This window comes from Ranitomeya variabilis, chromosome 4, assembly GCF_051348905.1.
Source record: "Ranitomeya variabilis isolate aRanVar5 chromosome 4, aRanVar5.hap1, whole genome shotgun sequence".
NCBI classification, from domain to species: Eukaryota; Metazoa; Chordata; class Amphibia; order Anura; family Dendrobatidae; genus Ranitomeya; species Ranitomeya variabilis.
The window spans coordinates 652482783-652502151 of record NC_135235.1 but is presented as its reverse complement, the minus strand read 5'-3'; the positions used below and the strand labels follow the sequence as shown (position 1 = coordinate 652502151).

General features: G+C 42.6%; 1 protein-coding gene across 1 annotated transcript in view; it reads left to right on the top strand.

Annotated features, from left to right (window-relative positions):
• LOC143766190 (uncharacterized) overlaps window positions 1-12497 on the top strand; it is a 45284-nt gene extending 32787 nt beyond the window's left edge. Inside the window, exons 3-9 of the mRNA XM_077253668.1 lie at window positions 30-209; window positions 283-406; window positions 488-585; window positions 686-835; window positions 965-1144; window positions 1228-1351; window positions 9113-12497. Of these exons, the coding sequence (XP_077109783.1) occupies window positions 30-209; window positions 283-406; window positions 488-585; window positions 686-835; window positions 965-1144; window positions 1228-1351; window positions 9113-10989 (2733 nt within the window). The 3' untranslated portion in view covers window positions 10990-12497. The remainder of the gene's footprint in view (window positions 1-29; window positions 210-282; window positions 407-487; window positions 586-685; window positions 836-964; window positions 1145-1227; window positions 1352-9112) is intronic.
• The last annotated feature ends 6872 nt before the right edge of the window (window positions 12498-19369 follow it).

Here is a 19369-nt window from a genome sequence, read left to right as displayed (position 1 = left end):
GATTTATTAATGTGTCTCTCCATAACCAGGAATACACAGTAGTGAAGAAGACCTCTAGTGAGCTCTGTCAGAACCCTTTGTCTGAGGGATGGGGAAGACCCCTGCACCCAATCACGGGGTCTCCAACCCACCCCCTGATACATGAGGGCATCAATGACCAGAAGATTTTGGAACTCATCTACAAGATGAATGAGCTGCTGACTGGAGAGGTGGGAATGCTGGGACATTACACAGTAATGCTATGAAGGGATCGGGGGATGACAGTATCATTGTATGTGTTAGGTTCCTATACGGTGTCAGGATGTCGCCGTCTATTTCTCCATGGAGGAGTGGGAGTATTTAGAAGAACACAAAGATCTATACAAGGACGTCATGATTGAGGTTCCCCAGCCCCTCACATCACCAGGTAATACAGGACTAAATACACACGGCCTATAATTATGTGTATGTAAAGAATAAATTCAGTCCCTGTATGTGTTTCCTCCAGTTGTATCCAGTAAAAGGACAACACCAGAGAGATGTCCCCGTCCTCTTCTTCCGCAGGACTGTAAAAACGAAAATCCCAATGATCCTCTGTATCATCAGGTAGATGCTGCCACCATGAAGATGTGATGTGGAGAAGATTTCATAACATAATGAATAGATTTTTTTCATGATGTTACATCGACATCTTCTGCCCATTCAGGTCCCAACAATATTGAATCCTCTCACTGGAGATCTTCTATATAGGAGAATGTTCCTGATTGGCCCATCAAGGACGGATAGGAGCAGTGACAAGATTGCAGAGAGTGTATTGCACCTCACCTTAGAGATCCTCTTCCGGCTTACTGGAGAGGTGAGAGATTCTGATGACATCACACTACATCATTTTTATCTATGGGAATAACAGGTGGACAGAACTGGAGAGGTAAGGACTCTGGAAATGTCTGTAGTGAGATTTATTAATATGTTTCTCCATAACCAGGATTACACAGTAGTGAAGAAGGTCTTTAGTGAACGCTGTCAGGCCCCTGTGTCTGAGGGATGGGGAAGACCCCTCAGGCCAATCATGGGGCCTATACCTCACTGCCTGAAACATGTGGAAGTCAATGATCTCAAGATCCTAGAACTGACTTACAAGATGATTGAGCTGCTGACTGGAGAGGTGACACTGCTGGAAATGCTGGGATATAATATAGTAACTCTATGAAGGCATCAAGATGATGATGGTATAATTGTATTTGTCAGGTTCCTATTAGGTGTCAGGAAGTCACTGTCTATTTCTCCATGGAGGAGTTGGAGTATTTAGAAGGACACAAAGATCTGTACAAGGACATCATGATGGAGGTTCTGCAGCCCCTCACATCACCAGGTAATAGACAGGACTAAATACACACGGCTTATAATTATCTGTATGTAAAGAATGAATTCAGTCCCTGTATGTGTTTCCTTCAGTTGTATGCAGTACCACATAGAAAGGTTAAAACATCACTTTTTTTCCCTGGTTAAAACTATTCCTTCTGTGCAGGCATGTGCTAACAAAAAACACATACACTTATAGCGACATCCCTCCGACGCGTTTCATGCTTGTTCACAGTCCTTATTCATAGTTTGGGGAACAATACTCATTATGAGAGTGTTAAACACTGGTGGTTGCATGGTACAGGAATAATCACTTAATCCAGCAGTAGAAAATAGACCTTAACAACATAGAAAAGAGATATATACAATATATTTTTCTCTTTTTATTATTATAAGATGTTGACAGATCTCCATGAGATCCGTCTCTTGGAGCCTCAAGATCTAGTACTCGTTTTGTCTCCTGTCTTAGAAGGATTCTTTTCCATTATCCTTATCGCGAGGTCTTGTTAACCTTTTCAATACTATCAAGAGAAAAAAGCAATACAGAAAAAGAGTACAAAAGCAATTGCATTTTATTAAACACCATGTAGCTCCAAGATTACAAACAATTAAAACGAAATCCTTCCCATAGACATACAAGTGCTTCTCACAAAATTAGAATATCATCAAAAAGTTAATTTATTTCAGTTCTTCAATACAAAAAATGAATCTCATATATTATATAGAGTGATTACAGAGTGATCTATTTCATGTATTTATTTATATTAATGTTGATGATTATGGTTTAGAGCCAATGAAAAGCCAAAATTCATTATCTCAGTAAATTAGACTAATTAACAAAAAACACCTGCAAAGGCTTCCTAAGCATTTAAAAAGGTCCCTTAATCTGTTTTAGTATACTCCACAATCATGGGGAAGACTGCGGACTTGACGGATGTCCAGAAGGCAGTCATTGACACACTCCACAAGGAGGGTAAGCCACAAAAGGTCATTGCGAAAGAAGCTGGCTGTTCACAGAGTTCTGTATCCAAGCATATTAATGGAAAGTTGAGTAGAAGGAAAAGATATGTTAGAAAATGGTGCCCAAGCAAAAGGGATAACCGCAGCCTTCAAAGGATTGTTAAGAAAAGGCCATTCAAAAATTCAGAGGAGATTCACAAGGAGTGGACTCCTGCTGGGGCCATTGCTTCAAGAACCACCACACACAAACATATCCAGGGCATGAGCTACAAGTGTTGCATTCCTTGTGTCAAGCCACTCATGACCAATAGACAGTGCCAGAACCGTCTTACCTGAGCCAAGGAGAAAAAGAACTGGATTGTTGCTCAGTGGTCCAAGCTGTTTTTTTCAGATGGAAGAAAATTTTGCATTTAATTTGGAAATCAAGGTCCCAGAGTTTGGAGGAAGAGTGAAGAGGCACACAATCCAAGCTGCTTGAGGTTTAGGGTGAAGTTTCCACAATCGGTGATGGTTTGGGGAGCCATGTCATCTGCTCGTGTACTGTAGGTCCACTGTGTTTTATCAAGACCAATGTCAGCACAGCCGTCTACCAGGAAATTTTAGTGCACTTCATGCTTCCCTTTGCTGACAACCTTTTTGAAGATGGAAACTTCATTCTCCAGCAGGACTTGACACCTGTCCACACTGCCAAAAGTACCAATACCTGGTTTAAGAACAACAGTATCGCTGTGCTTGATTGGCCAGCAAACTCGCCTCACCTTAACCCCATAAAGAATCTATGAGGTATTGTCAAGAGGAAGGTGAGACTCCAGATCCAACAATGCAGATAGGCTAAAGGCTGCTATCAAAGCAACCTGGGCTTCCATAACACCTCAGCAGTGCCACAGGCTGATCTCCTCTATGCCACACTGCATTGATGCCAAAGGAGCATCAAGTATTGAGTGCATCTACTGAACATACATTTCAATAGGCCAACCTTTCGGATTTTAAAAATAATTTTTCAAGCTGGTGTTATAAAGTATTCTAATTTACTAAGATAGTGACTTTTGTGCTTTCATTGGCTGTAAGCCATAATCATCAACATTAACATAAATAAATGCTTGAATAGATCAGTGTTTGTAATGGCTCCATATAATAGGAGTTTCACATTTTTTATTGAAGAACTGAAATAAACTAACTTTTTGATGATATTCTAATTTTGTGTTAAACACTTGTATATAGATCAATCCATCCACCCACCTCGTGGCTGGCGTTCATAGGAGATCGTGCTGAATCCCTGCTATGTGTAGCACAGGCAATCGGATGATCGCAGCTTCAAGTCTCCTAAGGGAACTGCTGAAGCCAGTAAAAAGATACAAAAAAAAGTTTACAAAAAATAAAAAACAAAAGTTCAAATCGTCCCCCTGAAAACAAAACAAAAATACATGCATATTTGATATCGCTGCTTTCAGAAATGTCCGATGTAACAAAATATAAAGTAAATTAGTCTGATCAGTAAATGTCCTAACGAGAATAAAATCTAAATGCCTGAATCACGTTTTTTGGCCACTGCAACATTGCAATAACAGGCAATAAAACATTGTACCTACCCCAAAATTGTATAAATATAAACATCAGCTTGTGGAGCAAAAAATAAGCCCCAACCCAGAGCCAAATAAAAAAAATGGAAACGCTGCGGGTCTCAGAAAATGGCGACATAAGCTATTTTTTTTCACCACTTTAAATAAAAAAGAACCCATACATGTTTGTTATTTCCATACTCATAATGACCTAAGTAATCATATTGCCAGGTCACTTTTAGCGATACAACCACTTTTTTTTATTTTTTACAATGTGTTGAATTTTTATAAGCCACTAAGCCACCGGCTTATCAAGGTGCAGAACAAGATGGCAATGGAGTCTAGAATGGAGGTCTGTCCTCTTCAGTGATGATTCCAGATTTTGTCTTGAATGCAACGATAGCAAGAGAGTGTTCTGGAGGCTACGGGTACCATGCAATAGCAGGGCTGGACGAACTATAAGTACAAAACGCAATAATTTTATTGATCACATGAACAAGTGAAGGAAGACGAGATAAAAAAGTGGGCAAACAAAAAAACCATGCAGTGCAGAGGGCAGTAAAGGCTGAGTCACACATAACGATATCGTTAACGATATTGTTGCAACGTCACGCTTTTTGGTGACGTAGCAACGATCCCGCTAACGATCTCGTTATGTGTGACAGCGACCAACGATCAGGCCCATGCTGGGAGATCGTTGGTCGATGGGAATGATCAGGACCTTTTTTTGGTCGCTGATCACCCACTGTCATCGCTGGATCGGCGTGTGTGATGCCGATCCAGCGATGTGTTCACTTGTAACCAGGGTAAATATCGGGTTACTAAGCGCAGGGCCGCACTTAGTAACCCGATATTTACCCTGGTTACCATTGTAAAAGTTAAAAAAAAAACAGTACATACTCACATTCTGATGTCTGTCACGTCCCCCGGCGTCCACAGGGTTAAAACTGCTTTCGGCAAGAGCGCTGCTAATATGCACACGCTGCTGCCGAGAGCTTCCCTGCACTGACTGTGTCAGCGCCGGCTGTAAAGCAGAGCACAGCGGTGACGTCACCTCTGTTACTGCCGGCGCTGACACATTCAGTGCACGCCTGTGGATGCCGGCGGGGGATGTGACAGACATCAGAATGTTAGTATGTAGTGTTTTTTTTTTACTTTTACAATGGTAACCAGGGTAAATATCGGGTTACTAAGCGCGGCCCTGCACTTAGTAACCCGATGTTTACCCTGGTTACCCGGGTGCTGCAGGGGGACTTCGGCATCGTTGAAGACAGTTTTCAACGATGCCGAAGTCGTTCCCCTGATCGTTGGTCGCTGGAGAGAGCTGTCTGTGTGACAGCTCCCCAGCAACCACACAACGACTTACCAACGATCACGGCCAGGTCGTATCGCTGGTCGTGATCGTTGGTAAGTCGTTTAGTGTAAAGTTACCTTAACCAATTTATTCAAAGTAATTAGGCAATCAAAACTGTTGTTAAATGTACCATAGTAACAACCAGATCCACTGTTAATCATGTAGCAAAGTAAAAACTCTGCATGTATATATACTGAGACAATAGTGTAGGATAAATGTGTACAGAGCACCAACTAATAGAATGTACTTAGCATATCCATATAATGGATTGGAAATGTGCCATCGGAGGAAGGAGCTTTTATCTGAAACATGCGTAAGGGTACTGTCACACAGTCACACTTTGATCGCTACGACGGTACGATTCGTGACGTTCCAGCGATATCCATACGATATCGCAGTGTCTGACACGCAGCAGCGATCAGGGATCCTGCTGAGAATCGTACGTCGTAGCAGATCGTATGGAACTTTCTTTCGTCGCTTGATCACCCGCTGACATCGCTGGATCGTTGTGTGTGACAGCGATCCAGCGATGTGTTCGCTTGTAACCAGGGTAAACATCGGGTAACTAAGCGCAGGGCCGCGCTTAGTAACCCGATGTTTACCGTGGTTACCAGCGTAGACGTAAAAAAAACAAACAGTACATACTTACATTCCGGTGTCTGTCCTCCGGCGTCTCAGCTTCTCTGCACTGTGAGCGCCGGCCAGCCAGAAAGCGAGCACAGCGGTGACGTCTGACGTCACCGCTGTGCTTTCCGGCCGCTGTGCTTACACAGTGCAGAGAAGCTGAGACGCCGGAGGACAGACACCGGAATGTAAGTATGTACTGTTTGTTTTTTTTACGTTTACGCTGGTAACCAGGGTAAACATCGGGTTACTAAGCGCGGCCCTGCGCTTAGTAACCCGATGTTTACCCTGGTTACCCGGGGACTTCGGCATCGCTCCAGCGCCGTGATTGCAACGTGTGACCGCAGTCTACGACGCTGGAGCGATAATCATACGATCGCTGCGACGTCACGGATCGTGCCGTCGTAGCGATCAAAATGGCACTGTGTGACGGTACCCTTAGGGCGGGCGGGCTGACTAGGAGATCCTACTGCTGCGCTCTGCCAGGTAAATTAGCAGACATGGATTATATACCATCCTTCAATCGCCTTATTTAAGGGCACAGTGTATTATTATGAGGCAACCCCGGTGGCACATTTTCAATCCACCTTTTTAGCTCATTTGCCTTCACTTGTTCATGTGATCAATAAAGCTATTGCATTTTGTACTTATGGACTACATGATTGTGTCCTTTTTTGGTTTGTCCAACCCTGCTTTAGTATTGTTACAGTAAGTCCTATTCAGTCCTGTTTATAGGTCAGGGGTGGTGTATGAATTACTATATCACTGACCATTTTGTATGATTAATATATTTTTATAACACCGGTTTTGTTCCCCTGACATACTAATGTTTGTCATTGTTATATATGGGTACCATGCAATGAAGAAGCCTTAACGAGGGAATGCCACACTGGTCCTACTCCCATGATTATGGTGTGGCAGAATGTGCAGTGTCCAGACCCCTCTGAAATTCATCCCAGGTACACTAATAGCTCGGTGTTGAAGATGTATGGCCAGTTCTCCAAAGTATCACAGGTAGTGTTGAGCGATACCGTCCGATACTTGAAAGTATCGGTATCGGAAAGTATCGGCCGATACCGGCAAAGTATCGGATCCAATCCGATACCAATACCCGATACCAATACAAGTCAATGGGACTCAAGTATCGGACGGTATCCCTGATGGTTCCCAGGGTCTGAAGGAGAGGAAACTCTCCTTCAGGCCCTGGGATCCATATTAATGTGTAAAAGAAAGAATTAAAATAAAAAATATTGCTATACTCACCTCTCCGACGCAGCCTGGACCTCACCGATGGAACCGGCAGCGTTGTTTGCTTAAAATTCGCGCGTTTACTTCCTTACGTGAAGTCCCGGCTTGTGATTGGTCGCGTGCCGCCCATGTGGCCGCGACGCGACCAATCACAGCAAGCCGTGACGTAATTTTAGGTCCTTCAGGATTTTAAAATTACGTTCTGGCTTGTGATTGGTCGCGTCGCGGTCACATGGGCGACGCGACCAATCACAAGCCGTGACGTCACGGGAGGCTGGACACGCGCGCATTTTAAAATGCGCGCGTGTCCTGCCTCCCGTGACGTCCCGGCTTGTGATTGGTCGCGTCGCCCATGTGGCCGCGACGCGACCAATCACAGCAAGCCGTGACGTAATTTTAGGTCCTTCAGGATTTTAAAATTACGTTCTGGCTTGTGATTGGTCGCGTCGCGGTCACATGGGCGACGCGACCAATCACAAGCCGTGACGTCACGGGAGGCTGGACACGCGCGCATTTTAAAATGCGCGCGTGTCCAGCCTCCCGTGACGTCACGGCTTGTGATTGGTCGCGTCGCCCATGTGACCGCGACGCGACCAGTCACAAAGCCGGAACGTAATTTTAAAATACTGAATGCCTAGAAGGACCTGAAAATTACGTCACGGCTTGCTGTGATTGGTCGCGTCGCGGCCACATGGGCGGCACGCGACCAATCAGAAGCCGTGACGTCACGGAAGGAAGGAAAAGCGCGCATTTTAAGCAAAGAACGCTGCCGGTTCCCTCGGTGAGGTCCAGGCTGCGTCGGAGAGGTGAGTATAGCAATATTTTTTATTTTAATTCTTTATTTTACACATTAATGTTGTTTCGATACCGATACCCGATACCACAAAAGTATCGGATCTCGGTATCGGAATTCCGATACAGCAAATATCGGCCGATACCCGATACTTGCGGTATCGGAATGCTCAACACTAATCACAGGAGATGTTTTTCAACACACACGACAACCCCAGGCTGCATATTACTTGTGGTACTGTGATCTGCCAGCGTGGTCTAAACGTGCTCTCGTGTTCTGCAACGTCTCTGGACTTCTCCGCCATTGAACACATTTGAGACATCATTAGTTGGCAATTGCAGCTGCAGATCTTGAGGGTTTTCTTTCCCAAGTGCATTCAGTGCTGCAGAACATTCCTCATACGACCATTAATAACCTCACTGATAGAAAACAAAGCGTGTAAGTGCATTTTTACACAAGCCACTCATACTCGATACTGAAAAGATAGAGATGTTTTGAAAATGTTGTTTCCATGTTTTGTTTTTTAATAATTTCTAAATTACTAACATGTTTTTCCATCCTGTGATTTCCATAACTTCACAACTTTTCCTTCTGGGTGTTACAATTTCAATATTAAGGATTGTGGTAAGTAAGGCGTATTGTGGAACGTCGTCGCAACTGATCCCAAGATTTAGCATTGCCTGCCAGGCTGACATAATGTCAACAGCACAGCAACCAATCAGTAAGCTGACTAGTTGCCACGCTGTCAATGTATTGTCAGTGCTGCTGCCAATGCCAGACATCAGGAGCAGTGTCAGAGACTCACCAGTGGACCCCAGGAAGGTGAGTCCACCGCAGGTATTTTTTTTAAAGCCGAATGCAGTGATGGACATATTTTATTTGAAAGCCAACAACCCCTTCAATGGTATTGGTCAGTTACTCTGTCATGATTATGCTTACCAGCAAGGTTGTGCAAACTGTGGAAAGCCGATAATGGCCGAAACAGGCAGTGAATCCAAGGAATGTCTTGTAGTCAGGCATACAGGGACTCCCTAGGAAACAGGAATTAGTCGCTGACTGGCATTTTACAGGTTATGAAATTAAAAAATAATCTAGTTCATGCAGAGAATTGAGGCAGCTGGACGTCTAATCATTGGATGAGGCAGTAAGCAGTTCAGGAGCAACCCAAGATTAATTTTTAGCAATGATTCAATGTCTATTGAAAAATAAATGTACATATTTTTTTTTTGGCAGTTAACTGGACCGTGATCTCGGAGAAATACCAGATATTTTCAGATTTTAATGCAATTGATCCTAGTGTCATACCTGATACTTTTGAAGAGCATCCCATTACACCAGACATAACTCTTCTCCTTCTTAAGAAAAATAAATATAACAAAAGGGATGGTGAACATCCAAGAGCACATACAAGAAAGAAGTCATTATCTTGTTCGGAATGTGGGAAATGTTGTATATCGAAATCTGATCTTACTAAACATCATAGAATCCACACAAGGGAGAAGCCATTTTCATGCTCAGAATGTGAAAAAAGTTTTTCTGACAAATCATGTCTTGCTCAGCATCAGAAAATGCACCCAAGGAAGAAGCCATTTTCATGTTCAGAATGTGGTAAATGTTTTAATCGGAAGACAAATCTTGCTACACATCTGAATGTTCACACAGGCGAGAAGCCATTTTCATGCTCGGAATGTGGGAGATGTTGCGTATCGAAATCTGATCTAACTAAACATCAGAGAATTCACACAGGGGAGAAGCCATTTTCATGTTCAGAATGTGGGAAATGTTTTACACAAAATTCATGTTTTGTTATACACCAGAGAATTCACAAAGGGGAGAAGCCATTTTCATGTTCAGAATGTGGGAAATGTTTTAATCGGAAGACAAATCTTGCTACACATCTGAATGTTCACACAGGCGAGAAGCCATTTTCATGCTCGGAATGTGGGAGATGTTGCGTATCAAAATCTTACCTAACTAAACATCAGAGAATTCACACAGGGGAGAAGCCATTTTCATGCTCCGAATGTGGGAAACGTTGCAGAACAAAATCTGATCTAACAACACATCAGAGAATTCACACAGGGGAGAAGCCATTTTCGTGCTTAGAATGTGGGAAATGTTGCATAACAAAATCTGACCTAACTAGACATCAGAGAATTCACACAGGGGAAAAGCCATTTTCATGTTCAGAATGTGGGAAATGTTTTACACAAAAATCACATTTTGTTAAACATCAGAGAATTCACAAAGCTGAGAATCCATTTACATGTTTAGAATGTGGAAAATGTTATAAACGGAAAACAAATCTAGCTACACATTTGAAAATTCACACAGGGGAGAAGCCATTTTCATGCTCCGAATGTGGGAAATGTTGCAGAACAAAATCTGACCTAACTAGACATCAGAGAATTCACACAGGGGAGAAGCCATTTTCATGTTCAGAATGTGGGAAATGTTTTACACAAAATTCATGTTTTGTTATACACCAGAGAATTCACAAAGGGGAGAAGCCATTTTCATGTTCAGAATGTGGGAAATGTTTTAATCGGAAGACAAATCTTGCTACACATCTGAATGTTCACACAGGCGAGAAGCCATTTTCATGCTCGGAATGTGGGAGATGTTGCGTATCAAAATCTTACCTAACTAAACATCAGAGAATTCACACAGGGGAGAAGCCATTTTCATGCTCCGAATGTGGGAAACGTTGCAGAACAAAATCTGATCTAACAACACATCAGAGAATTCACACAGGGGAGAAGCCATTTTCGTGCTTAGAATGTGGGAAATGTTGCATAACAAAATCTGACCTAACTAGACATCAGAGAATTCACACAGGGGAAAAGCCATTTTCATGTTCAGAATGTGGGAAATGTTTTACACAAAAATCACATTTTGTTAAACATCAGAGAATTCACAAAGCTGAGAATCCATTTACATGTTTAGAATGTGGAAAATGTTATAAACGGAAAACAAATCTAGCTACACATTTGAAAATTCACACAGGGGAGAAGCCATTTTCATGCTCCGAATGTGGGAAATGTTGCAGAACAAAATCTGATCTAACAACACATCAGAGAATTCACACAGGGGAGAAGCCATTTTCATGAACAGAATGTGGGAAATGTTTCTTAACAAAATCTGACCTAACTAGACATCAGAGAATTCACACAGGGGAGAAGCCATTTTCATGTTCAGAATGTGGGAAATGTTTTACACAAAAATCACATTTTGTTAGACATCAGAGAATTCACAAAGCTTAGAATCCATTTACATGTTTAGAATGTGGAAAATGTTATAAACGGAAAACAAATCTAGCTACACATTTGAAAATTCACACAGGGGAGAAGCCATTTTCATGTTCAGTATATGAAAAATGCTTTCAACAAAAAAAATTCTTACTAGACACCTGAGAAATCACACAGGGGAGTAGCCATTTTTATGATCAGAATAAAGGAAATGTTTTATGAACACATCAAATCTAGTTACACACTGGTGAAGTCACATAGGGAAGTAGTTTTCATTTTCAGAATGTGGGGAAAATTTTCTCACGTTTATTTTTTTACTCGGGAAAATCACACGGGTAGGTAGACACTTTCTTTTTAATAATTTACTTTGCAAATTGTATGAGTAACAGTCAATGTAAATTCACATGTCATCATACAAGAGAAATGGAAAACAATTTAAAGCACTAAATGATTACTAATAAATGTAAATGTAAGTGAATACCAATAAACATCTGTTATCAAAAAACAAACAAAGGAAATAAAGCATCTATAAACTGATTGGTGCACCTTATTAAAGACACCCGTTTTCTGTTACACGGCATGGTAAAACCAATGGTATCGTTCAAAAGTACATCTCATCCTGCAAAAAATAAGCCCTCACATGGCCATATTGACGGAAAAATAAAAAAGTTATGGTTCTGGGAAGGAGGGGAGCAAAAAACGAAAAAAAACGGAAAAAGCTCCGGGGGTGAAGGGGTTAAAAAGCCAAATGCAGTGATGGACATAATTTATTTGAAAGGCAACAACCCCTTCAATGGTATTGGTCAGTTATTCTGTCATGATTGTGCTTACCAGCAAGGTTGTGCAAAATGTGGAAAGCCGGTGATGGCCAAAACAGGCTGCGGATCCAAGGACTGCCTGGTAGTTAAGCATGCAGGGACTCCCATGGAAACAGAAATTAGTCTCTGACTTGTATTTTACAATTTATGAAGTTAAAAAATAATCTAGGACATGTGGAGAAGTGAGGCAGGTTGACGTATAAGCATTGGCTGAGGCAGGAAACTGTTCAGGAGTAACCCAAGATCAATTTTTAGTAATAATTCAACGTCTATTGACAAATATACATTTAATTTTTTTTGGCAGATAACTGGACCGCAATCTCAGAGAAATACCTGATATTTTCAGATTTTAACGCAAATAATCCTAGTATCACACATACTTTTGAAAAGCATCCCATTATATCAGACATATCTCTACTCCCTCTTAAGAAAAAGAAAGATAACAAAAGGGATGGTGAACATCCAAGAGCACATACAAGAAAGTCATTTTCATGTTCGGAATGTGGGAAATGTTGTATATCGAAATCTGATCTTACTAAACATTAGAGAATTCACACAGGGGAGAAGCCATTTTCATGCTCAGAATGTGAAAAAAGTTTTTCTGTCAAATCATCTCTTATTCAGCATCAGAAAATTCACACAGGAGAAAAGCCATTTTCATGCTCAGAATGAGGAAAATGTTGCATAACGAAATCTGATCTAACTAAACATCAGAGAATTCACACAGGGGAGAAGCCATTTTCATGCTCAGAATGTGAAAAATGTTTTTCTGACAAATCGGCTCTTGCTCAGCATAAGAAAATTCACACAGGAGAAAAACCATTTTCATGTTTAGAATGTGGGAAATGTTTTAGCGATAAATCACATCTTGTTATACAGTACATCAAAGATGATGACAAGGGAGACACCATTTATATGTTCAGAATGTGGAAAATATTATAAACGGAAAACAAATCTTGCTACTCATTTGAAAATTCGCATAATAGAGAAACCATTTTTCTGATCAGAATATGGGAAATGTTTTACAAACACATCAAATCTAGTTACACACTGGAGAACTCAAGCGGGGGAGAAGTAATTTTCATTTTCAGAATGTGGGGAAAATTTTCTTACATGTTTATTTTTTTACTCAGAAAAATCACACGGGTGGGTAGACAATTTCTTTTAAATAATTTACTTTGCAACTCGTGTGAGTGACAGTCAATGTAAATTCACATGTCTTCATACAAGAGAAATGGAAAACAATTTAAAGCACTAAATGATGACTAATAAATGTAAGTAATTACCAATATACATGTTATCAAAAAGCAAACAATGGAAATAAAGCATCTATAAACTGATTGGTGCACCTTATTAGAGACTCCCATCTTGTAGATTGTGAACCTTCGCGGGCAGGGTCCTCTCTGCTCCTGTACCAGTTATGACTTGTTCAAGATTATTGTACTTGTTTTTATTATGTATACCCCTCCTTACATGTAAAGCGCCATGGAATAAATGGCGCTATAACAATAAATAATAATAATAATCTATTAGTACATTGGACATCCTCTGGCTTTTCTAAGTGTAGCAATTTCTTGTAACAGACATTTTAAATGTAGGAATGTTGGCCCATGCAGGCTGAATGTCATCTTGCAAGTGTGGCAAAAGATTAAATCTCTGTTTACTTCTTCCATTTCTAATTCATACATCAGTGGTTTTATTTGCAAAAAAAAAAGGTCACTTGTGTGTGGTTTCCACTCTTTAGGCACATCAGGGACTCTTCAAACCAGACATGGTGTCCGCTAATGATTCCAGCAAATTTTGCATTCAAAAAGTCAAATGGCTCTTCTTCCCTTCCGAGTCCTGCCGTGCGCCCAGACAGTAGTTTTCCTCCACATATTGGGTATCTGCGTACTCAGAAGAAATTGCACATTTGTAGGGTGATTTCTCCTGTTACCTTGTATTTGTGAAAATAAAAAAATTGGATCTAAAAGAACATTTTTGAGGGAAAAATTAGATTTTTGCTTATTATGGCTCAACATATTAGACTTCTTTGAAGCCCCTGGGGGTTCAAGGTGTTCACTACACATCTAGATAAGTTCCCTGAAGGGTATAGTTTCCAAAATGTGGTTACGTGTGGGGGGTATCCATTATTTGGACACATCAGAGGCTCTCCAAATGTGACATGGCAACCGCTAATGATTCCAGTACATTTTGCATTCAAAAAGTCAAATGGCGCACCTTCCATTTTGAGCCCTTCCGTGCTCTGAAACAATAATTTTACCCCACAATTCTGTCAGATAATACTCAGTTTCTTCCGGAAAATGATTGCAAACACAAATTCTTTGGTATTATCTTCATTTAATTTATCTTAAATGAAAAAACACAGCAGAGAATGAAGCAAAAGCAAAACATTGATCATTTCACACAAAACTCCAAAAATGGGCCAGACAAAAGTATTGGCACCCTCAGCCTAATACTTGGTTGCACAACCTTTAGCCAAAATAACTGCGACCAACCGCTTCCGGTAACCATCAATGAGTTTCTTACAATGCTCTGCTGGAATTTTAGACCATTATTCTTTGGCAAACTGCTCCAGGTCCCTGATATTTGAAGGGTGCCTTCTCCAAACTGCCATTTTTAGATCTCTCCACAGGTGTTCTATGGGATTCAGGTCTGGACTCATTGCTGGCCACCTTAGAAGTCTCCAGTGCTTTCTCTCAAACCATTTTCTAGTGCTTTTTGAAGTGTGTTTTGGGTCATTGTCCTGCTGGAAGACCCATGACCTCTGAGGGAGACTCAGCTTTCTCACACTTGGCCCTACATTATGCTGCAAAATTTGTTGGTAGTCTTCAGACTTCATAATGCCATGCACACTGTCAATCAGTCCAGTGTCAGAGGCAGCAAAGCAACCCCAAAACATCAGGGAACCTCCACCATTTTTGACTGTAGGGACCGTGTTCTTTTCTTTGAATGCCTCTTTTTTTCTCCTGTAAACTCTATGTTGATGCCTTTGCCCAAAAAGCTCTACTTTTGTGTCATCTGACCAGAGAACATTCTTCCAAAACGTTTTAGGCTTTTTCAGGTAAGTTTTGGCAAACTCCAGCCTGACTTTATGTCTCGGGGTAAGAAGTGGGGTCGCCGACGGATAGTACGGGTTGACACTGTTGTACCCTCAGACTGCAGGGCAGCTTGAACTTGTTTGGATGTTAGTCGAGGTTCTTTATCCAACATCCGCACAATCTTGCGTTGAAATCTCTTGTCAATTTTTATTTTCCGTCCATATCAAGGGAGGTTAGCCACAGTGCCATGGGTTTTAAACTTCTTGATGACACTGCGCACGGTAGACACAGGAACATTCTGGTCTTTGGAGATGGACTTGTAGCCTTGAGATTGCTCATGCTTCCTCACAATTTGGTTTCTCAAGTCCTCAGACAGTTCTTTGGTCTTCTTTCTTTTCTCCATGCTCAATGTGGTACACACAAGGACACAGGACAGAGGTTGAGTCAACTTTAATCCATGTCAACTGGCTGCAAGTGTGATTTAGTTATTGCCAACACCTGTTAGGTGCCACAGGTAAGTTACAAGTGTTGTTAATTACACAAATTAGAGAAGCATCACATGATTTTTCGAACAGTGCCAATACTTTTGTCCACCCCCTTTTTTATGTTTGGTGTTTGAATTATATCCAATTTGGCTTTAGGACAATTCTTTTTGTGTTTTTTCATTTAAGACAAATTAAATGAAGATAATAATACCAAAGAATTTGTGTTTGCAATCATTTTCAGGAAGAAACTGAGTATTATCTGACAGAATTACAGGGGTGTCAATACTTCTGGCCACAACTGTAGGGGATTGGCGTACTCAGGAGAAAATTCACAACAAATTGAATGGTGCAATTTCTCAGGTTACCCTTTTTATTTTCAAGGCTCAATGTTATAAACTTCTGTGAAGCGCTGGGGGGTTCATGGTGCTTATCACACATATAGATAAGTTCCCTGATGGGTCTAGTCTCCAAAATGAGGTCACTTGTGAGCGGTTTCCACTGTTTAGGCACATTATGGACTCTCCAAATGTGACATGGTGCCTGCTAATTATTCCAGCAAATTTTTCATTTTAAAAAGTCAAATGGAGCTCCTTCTCTTTCGAGCTCTGCAGTGTGCTGAAACTCAAGAGAAATGGCACATCAAATTTTGGGGTCCATTTTTTCCTTTTACCCTTGTAAAAATAAAAAAATTGGGTTTAAAATAACAAAAAATATTAAAAAAAAGTTAAATGTTCATTTTTTTCTCTTCTCCCATGACAGCACCACCTGAGAGAGGATATCTGCCCACCAGGACAGGAAACCTACTGAATAAAAAAGCGGTACATCTCCTTTGCATCAGTTTGGTTTCCTGTCCTCATTGGAACCTGCAGAATGAAGCAGTACACTCACCCCGGAGGGTGTCCAGGAATGTAGGATGCCATCCAGGCCGGCCGGGAGCTTGGTGCAGCATAGTGCAGGCTGAGACCTCTTGTGCAAATGTCTCCTAGTCGACACAGGTCCCGGGTCAGCGTGCGTGCGTGCTGAGGGTTGCAGAAGCTCCCCATCAATGTGCGTCGGGGTGCGCTTCCGGGTATGCACACGGCCAGGGACGCTGGAGGAAAAAGGCTTGGCCAGGAGCCAAGTCTGCCCAGATCTGTGCACACGTGGGATGCAGAAGGAGATCTGGTGCGTCCCGGTGACAAAGCATGCCGGGGACTTTAGCGGCCACCCAGGTCTGCGCATGTGCAGGGCTAAGGGAATCCCTGCACAGAGCGCGACGGATTTGAAACCTCAGGAGTAGTGTTGAGCATTCCGATACCGCAAGTATCGGGTATCGGCCGATATTTGCTGTATCGGAATTCCGATACCGAGATCCGATACTTTTGTGGTATCGGGTATCGGTATCGAAACAACATTAATGTGTAAAATAAAGAATTAAAATAAAAAATATTGCTATACTCACCTCTCCGACGCAGCCTGCACCTTGCCGAGGGAACCGGCAGCGTTGTTTGCTTAAAATTCGCGCTTTAACTTCCTTACGCGAAGTCCCGGCTTGTGATTGGTCGCGCGCCGCCCATGTGGCCGGGACGCAACCAATCACACCAAGCCATGACGTAATTTCAGGTCCTTCAGGATTTTAAAATTACGTTCCGGCGTTGTGATTGGTTGCGTCGCGGTCACATGGGCGACGCAACCAATCACAAGCCGTGATGTCACGGGAGGCAGGAGACGCGCGCATTTTAAAATGCGCGCGTGTCCAGCCTCCCGTGACGTCACGGCTTGTGATTGGTTGCGTCGCCCATGTGACCGCGACGCAACCAATCACAGCAAGCCGTGACGTAATTTCAGGTCCTTCAGGATTTTAAAATTACGTTCCGGCGTTGTGATTGGTTGCGTCGCGGTCACATGGGCGACGCAACCAATCACAAGCCGTGACGTCACGGGAGGCTGGACATGCGCGCATTTTAAAATGCACGCGTCTCCTGCCTCCCGTGACGTCACGGCTTGTGATTGGTTGCGTCGCCCATGTGACCGCGACGCAACCAATCACAACGCCGGAACGTAATTTTAAAATCCTGAAGGACCTGAAATTACGTCACGGCTTGGTGTGATTGGTTGCGTCCCGGCCACATGGGCGGCGCGCGACCAATCACAAGCCGGGACTTCGCGTAAGGAAGTTAAAGCGCGAATTTTAAGCAAACAACGCTGCCGGTTCCCTCGGTAAGGTGCAGGCTGCGTCGGAGAGGTGAGTATAGCAATATTTTTTATTTTAATTCTTTATTTTACACATTAATATGGTTCCCAGGGCCTGAAGGAGAGTTTCCTCTCCTTCAGACCCTGGGAACCATCAGGGATACCGTCCGATACATGAGTCCCATTGACTTGTATTGGTATCGGTATCGGATTAGATCCGATACTTTGCCGGTATCGGCCGATACTTTCCGATACCGATACTTTCAAGTATCGGACGGTATCGCTCAACACTACTCAGGAGACAAGATGGGCTAGGCCACTCAATATTTAAAGGGAAGTGCCCAGGAAGATGGTGGCTTTTCCTGTAGCATCCGAATCATGGATGAGCCCTAGCAGCAGCGATGCCACCGCAGCAGCAGCCACCACCACCATCTTCATTGCTGCAGTCGAATCAGGAGCCTTTTTAACACCGTCAGCAGCATCGGCAAGGATGCAATGGCAGTCATGCAAGCAGCAGGTTCAGCCTGGAAGGCAAGGCAGGTCACGAGCCCACCTCCACAGGGAGACGATCTTCGGAACTAGCTCAGCCTCCATATCCGGTATCATAGATTAATCAGCTGAATGGTGAGTGATCTATGTGAAAGTGCACTGTATTAAAACAGGTCCCCCTTTCTCTGTGTATTCCTTTACTAGGGAAGGCCCCTGAAACAGTTCAAAGCAGAACAATAGAGAGTGTGCCCTGTGCAAGGGGGATCTACTCAGCACTTATAATAAAAGACTCTACCCTGGGTGTATACAGCAGACAGTCTCAGAAAATAACCCCGGGTTTGCTATGGACCTGAAAGCCATCATTAGGTCGAAGGTCCAGGAGTCCTTAAAACACCTGATGGGGCAAAGAGAAAAGGGAAAGCCAGAACCACTTTCGTCAGAGTCTGAAGTATCAGTAGAGTTCAAGGGGGAGGATTTGGACCTGACGGAGTCATCCTCCTCTGCTGAGGACAAGGGTGATAGGCCCTGCTTCCCAGCTGAAGATACTGACAGGCTGGTTAGGGCAATAAGGTCCACTATGGGCATATCTGATCCCAGGACATTATGTTTGGTGGCTTGGCTCTGAGGAAGAGGCGTTTCTTTAAGGGTAATAAAAAAAAAATCTAAATTCTCATTAATGGAGAGAGGAAAAGGCTGGAAAGGAAATGAACACTACCATCTTCAAAAAGGATATATCCTTTTGATGAGGAAGAGGAAGGCATATGGGAGAAGACCCCAAAGATCGATGTTGCGGTTGCTATGTCAGTTAAAAGATCTACGTTGCACATTGAACACCTAGGAACACTCAGGGATCCCTTGGACAAGAAGGCAGAGGTCTTCCTAAAACAAACCTGGGAGTCATCGGCAGGCTCATTAAAGCCAGCAATAGCACCAACCTGTGCGGCAAGATCAATGATTGTGGGGCTACAGCAGCTTGACGACCATCAAAGAGACAACACCCCAAGAGACAAGATCCTGATAGATCTTCCGCTGTTGCAGGGAGAAGCTTCCTTTTTGGCCGATGCCTCGGCCGACTCTTGTTAGGTTAGCGGCAAAATCAACAAACCTCTCTAATGTTGCCCATAGATGTCTATGGCTCATAAGCTGTTCGGGAGATGATCAGTCCAAAACTAGGCTATGCTCTATCCCGTGTGAAGGGAAATATGTTTTTGGTCATGCCCTGGACGATATACTTGAC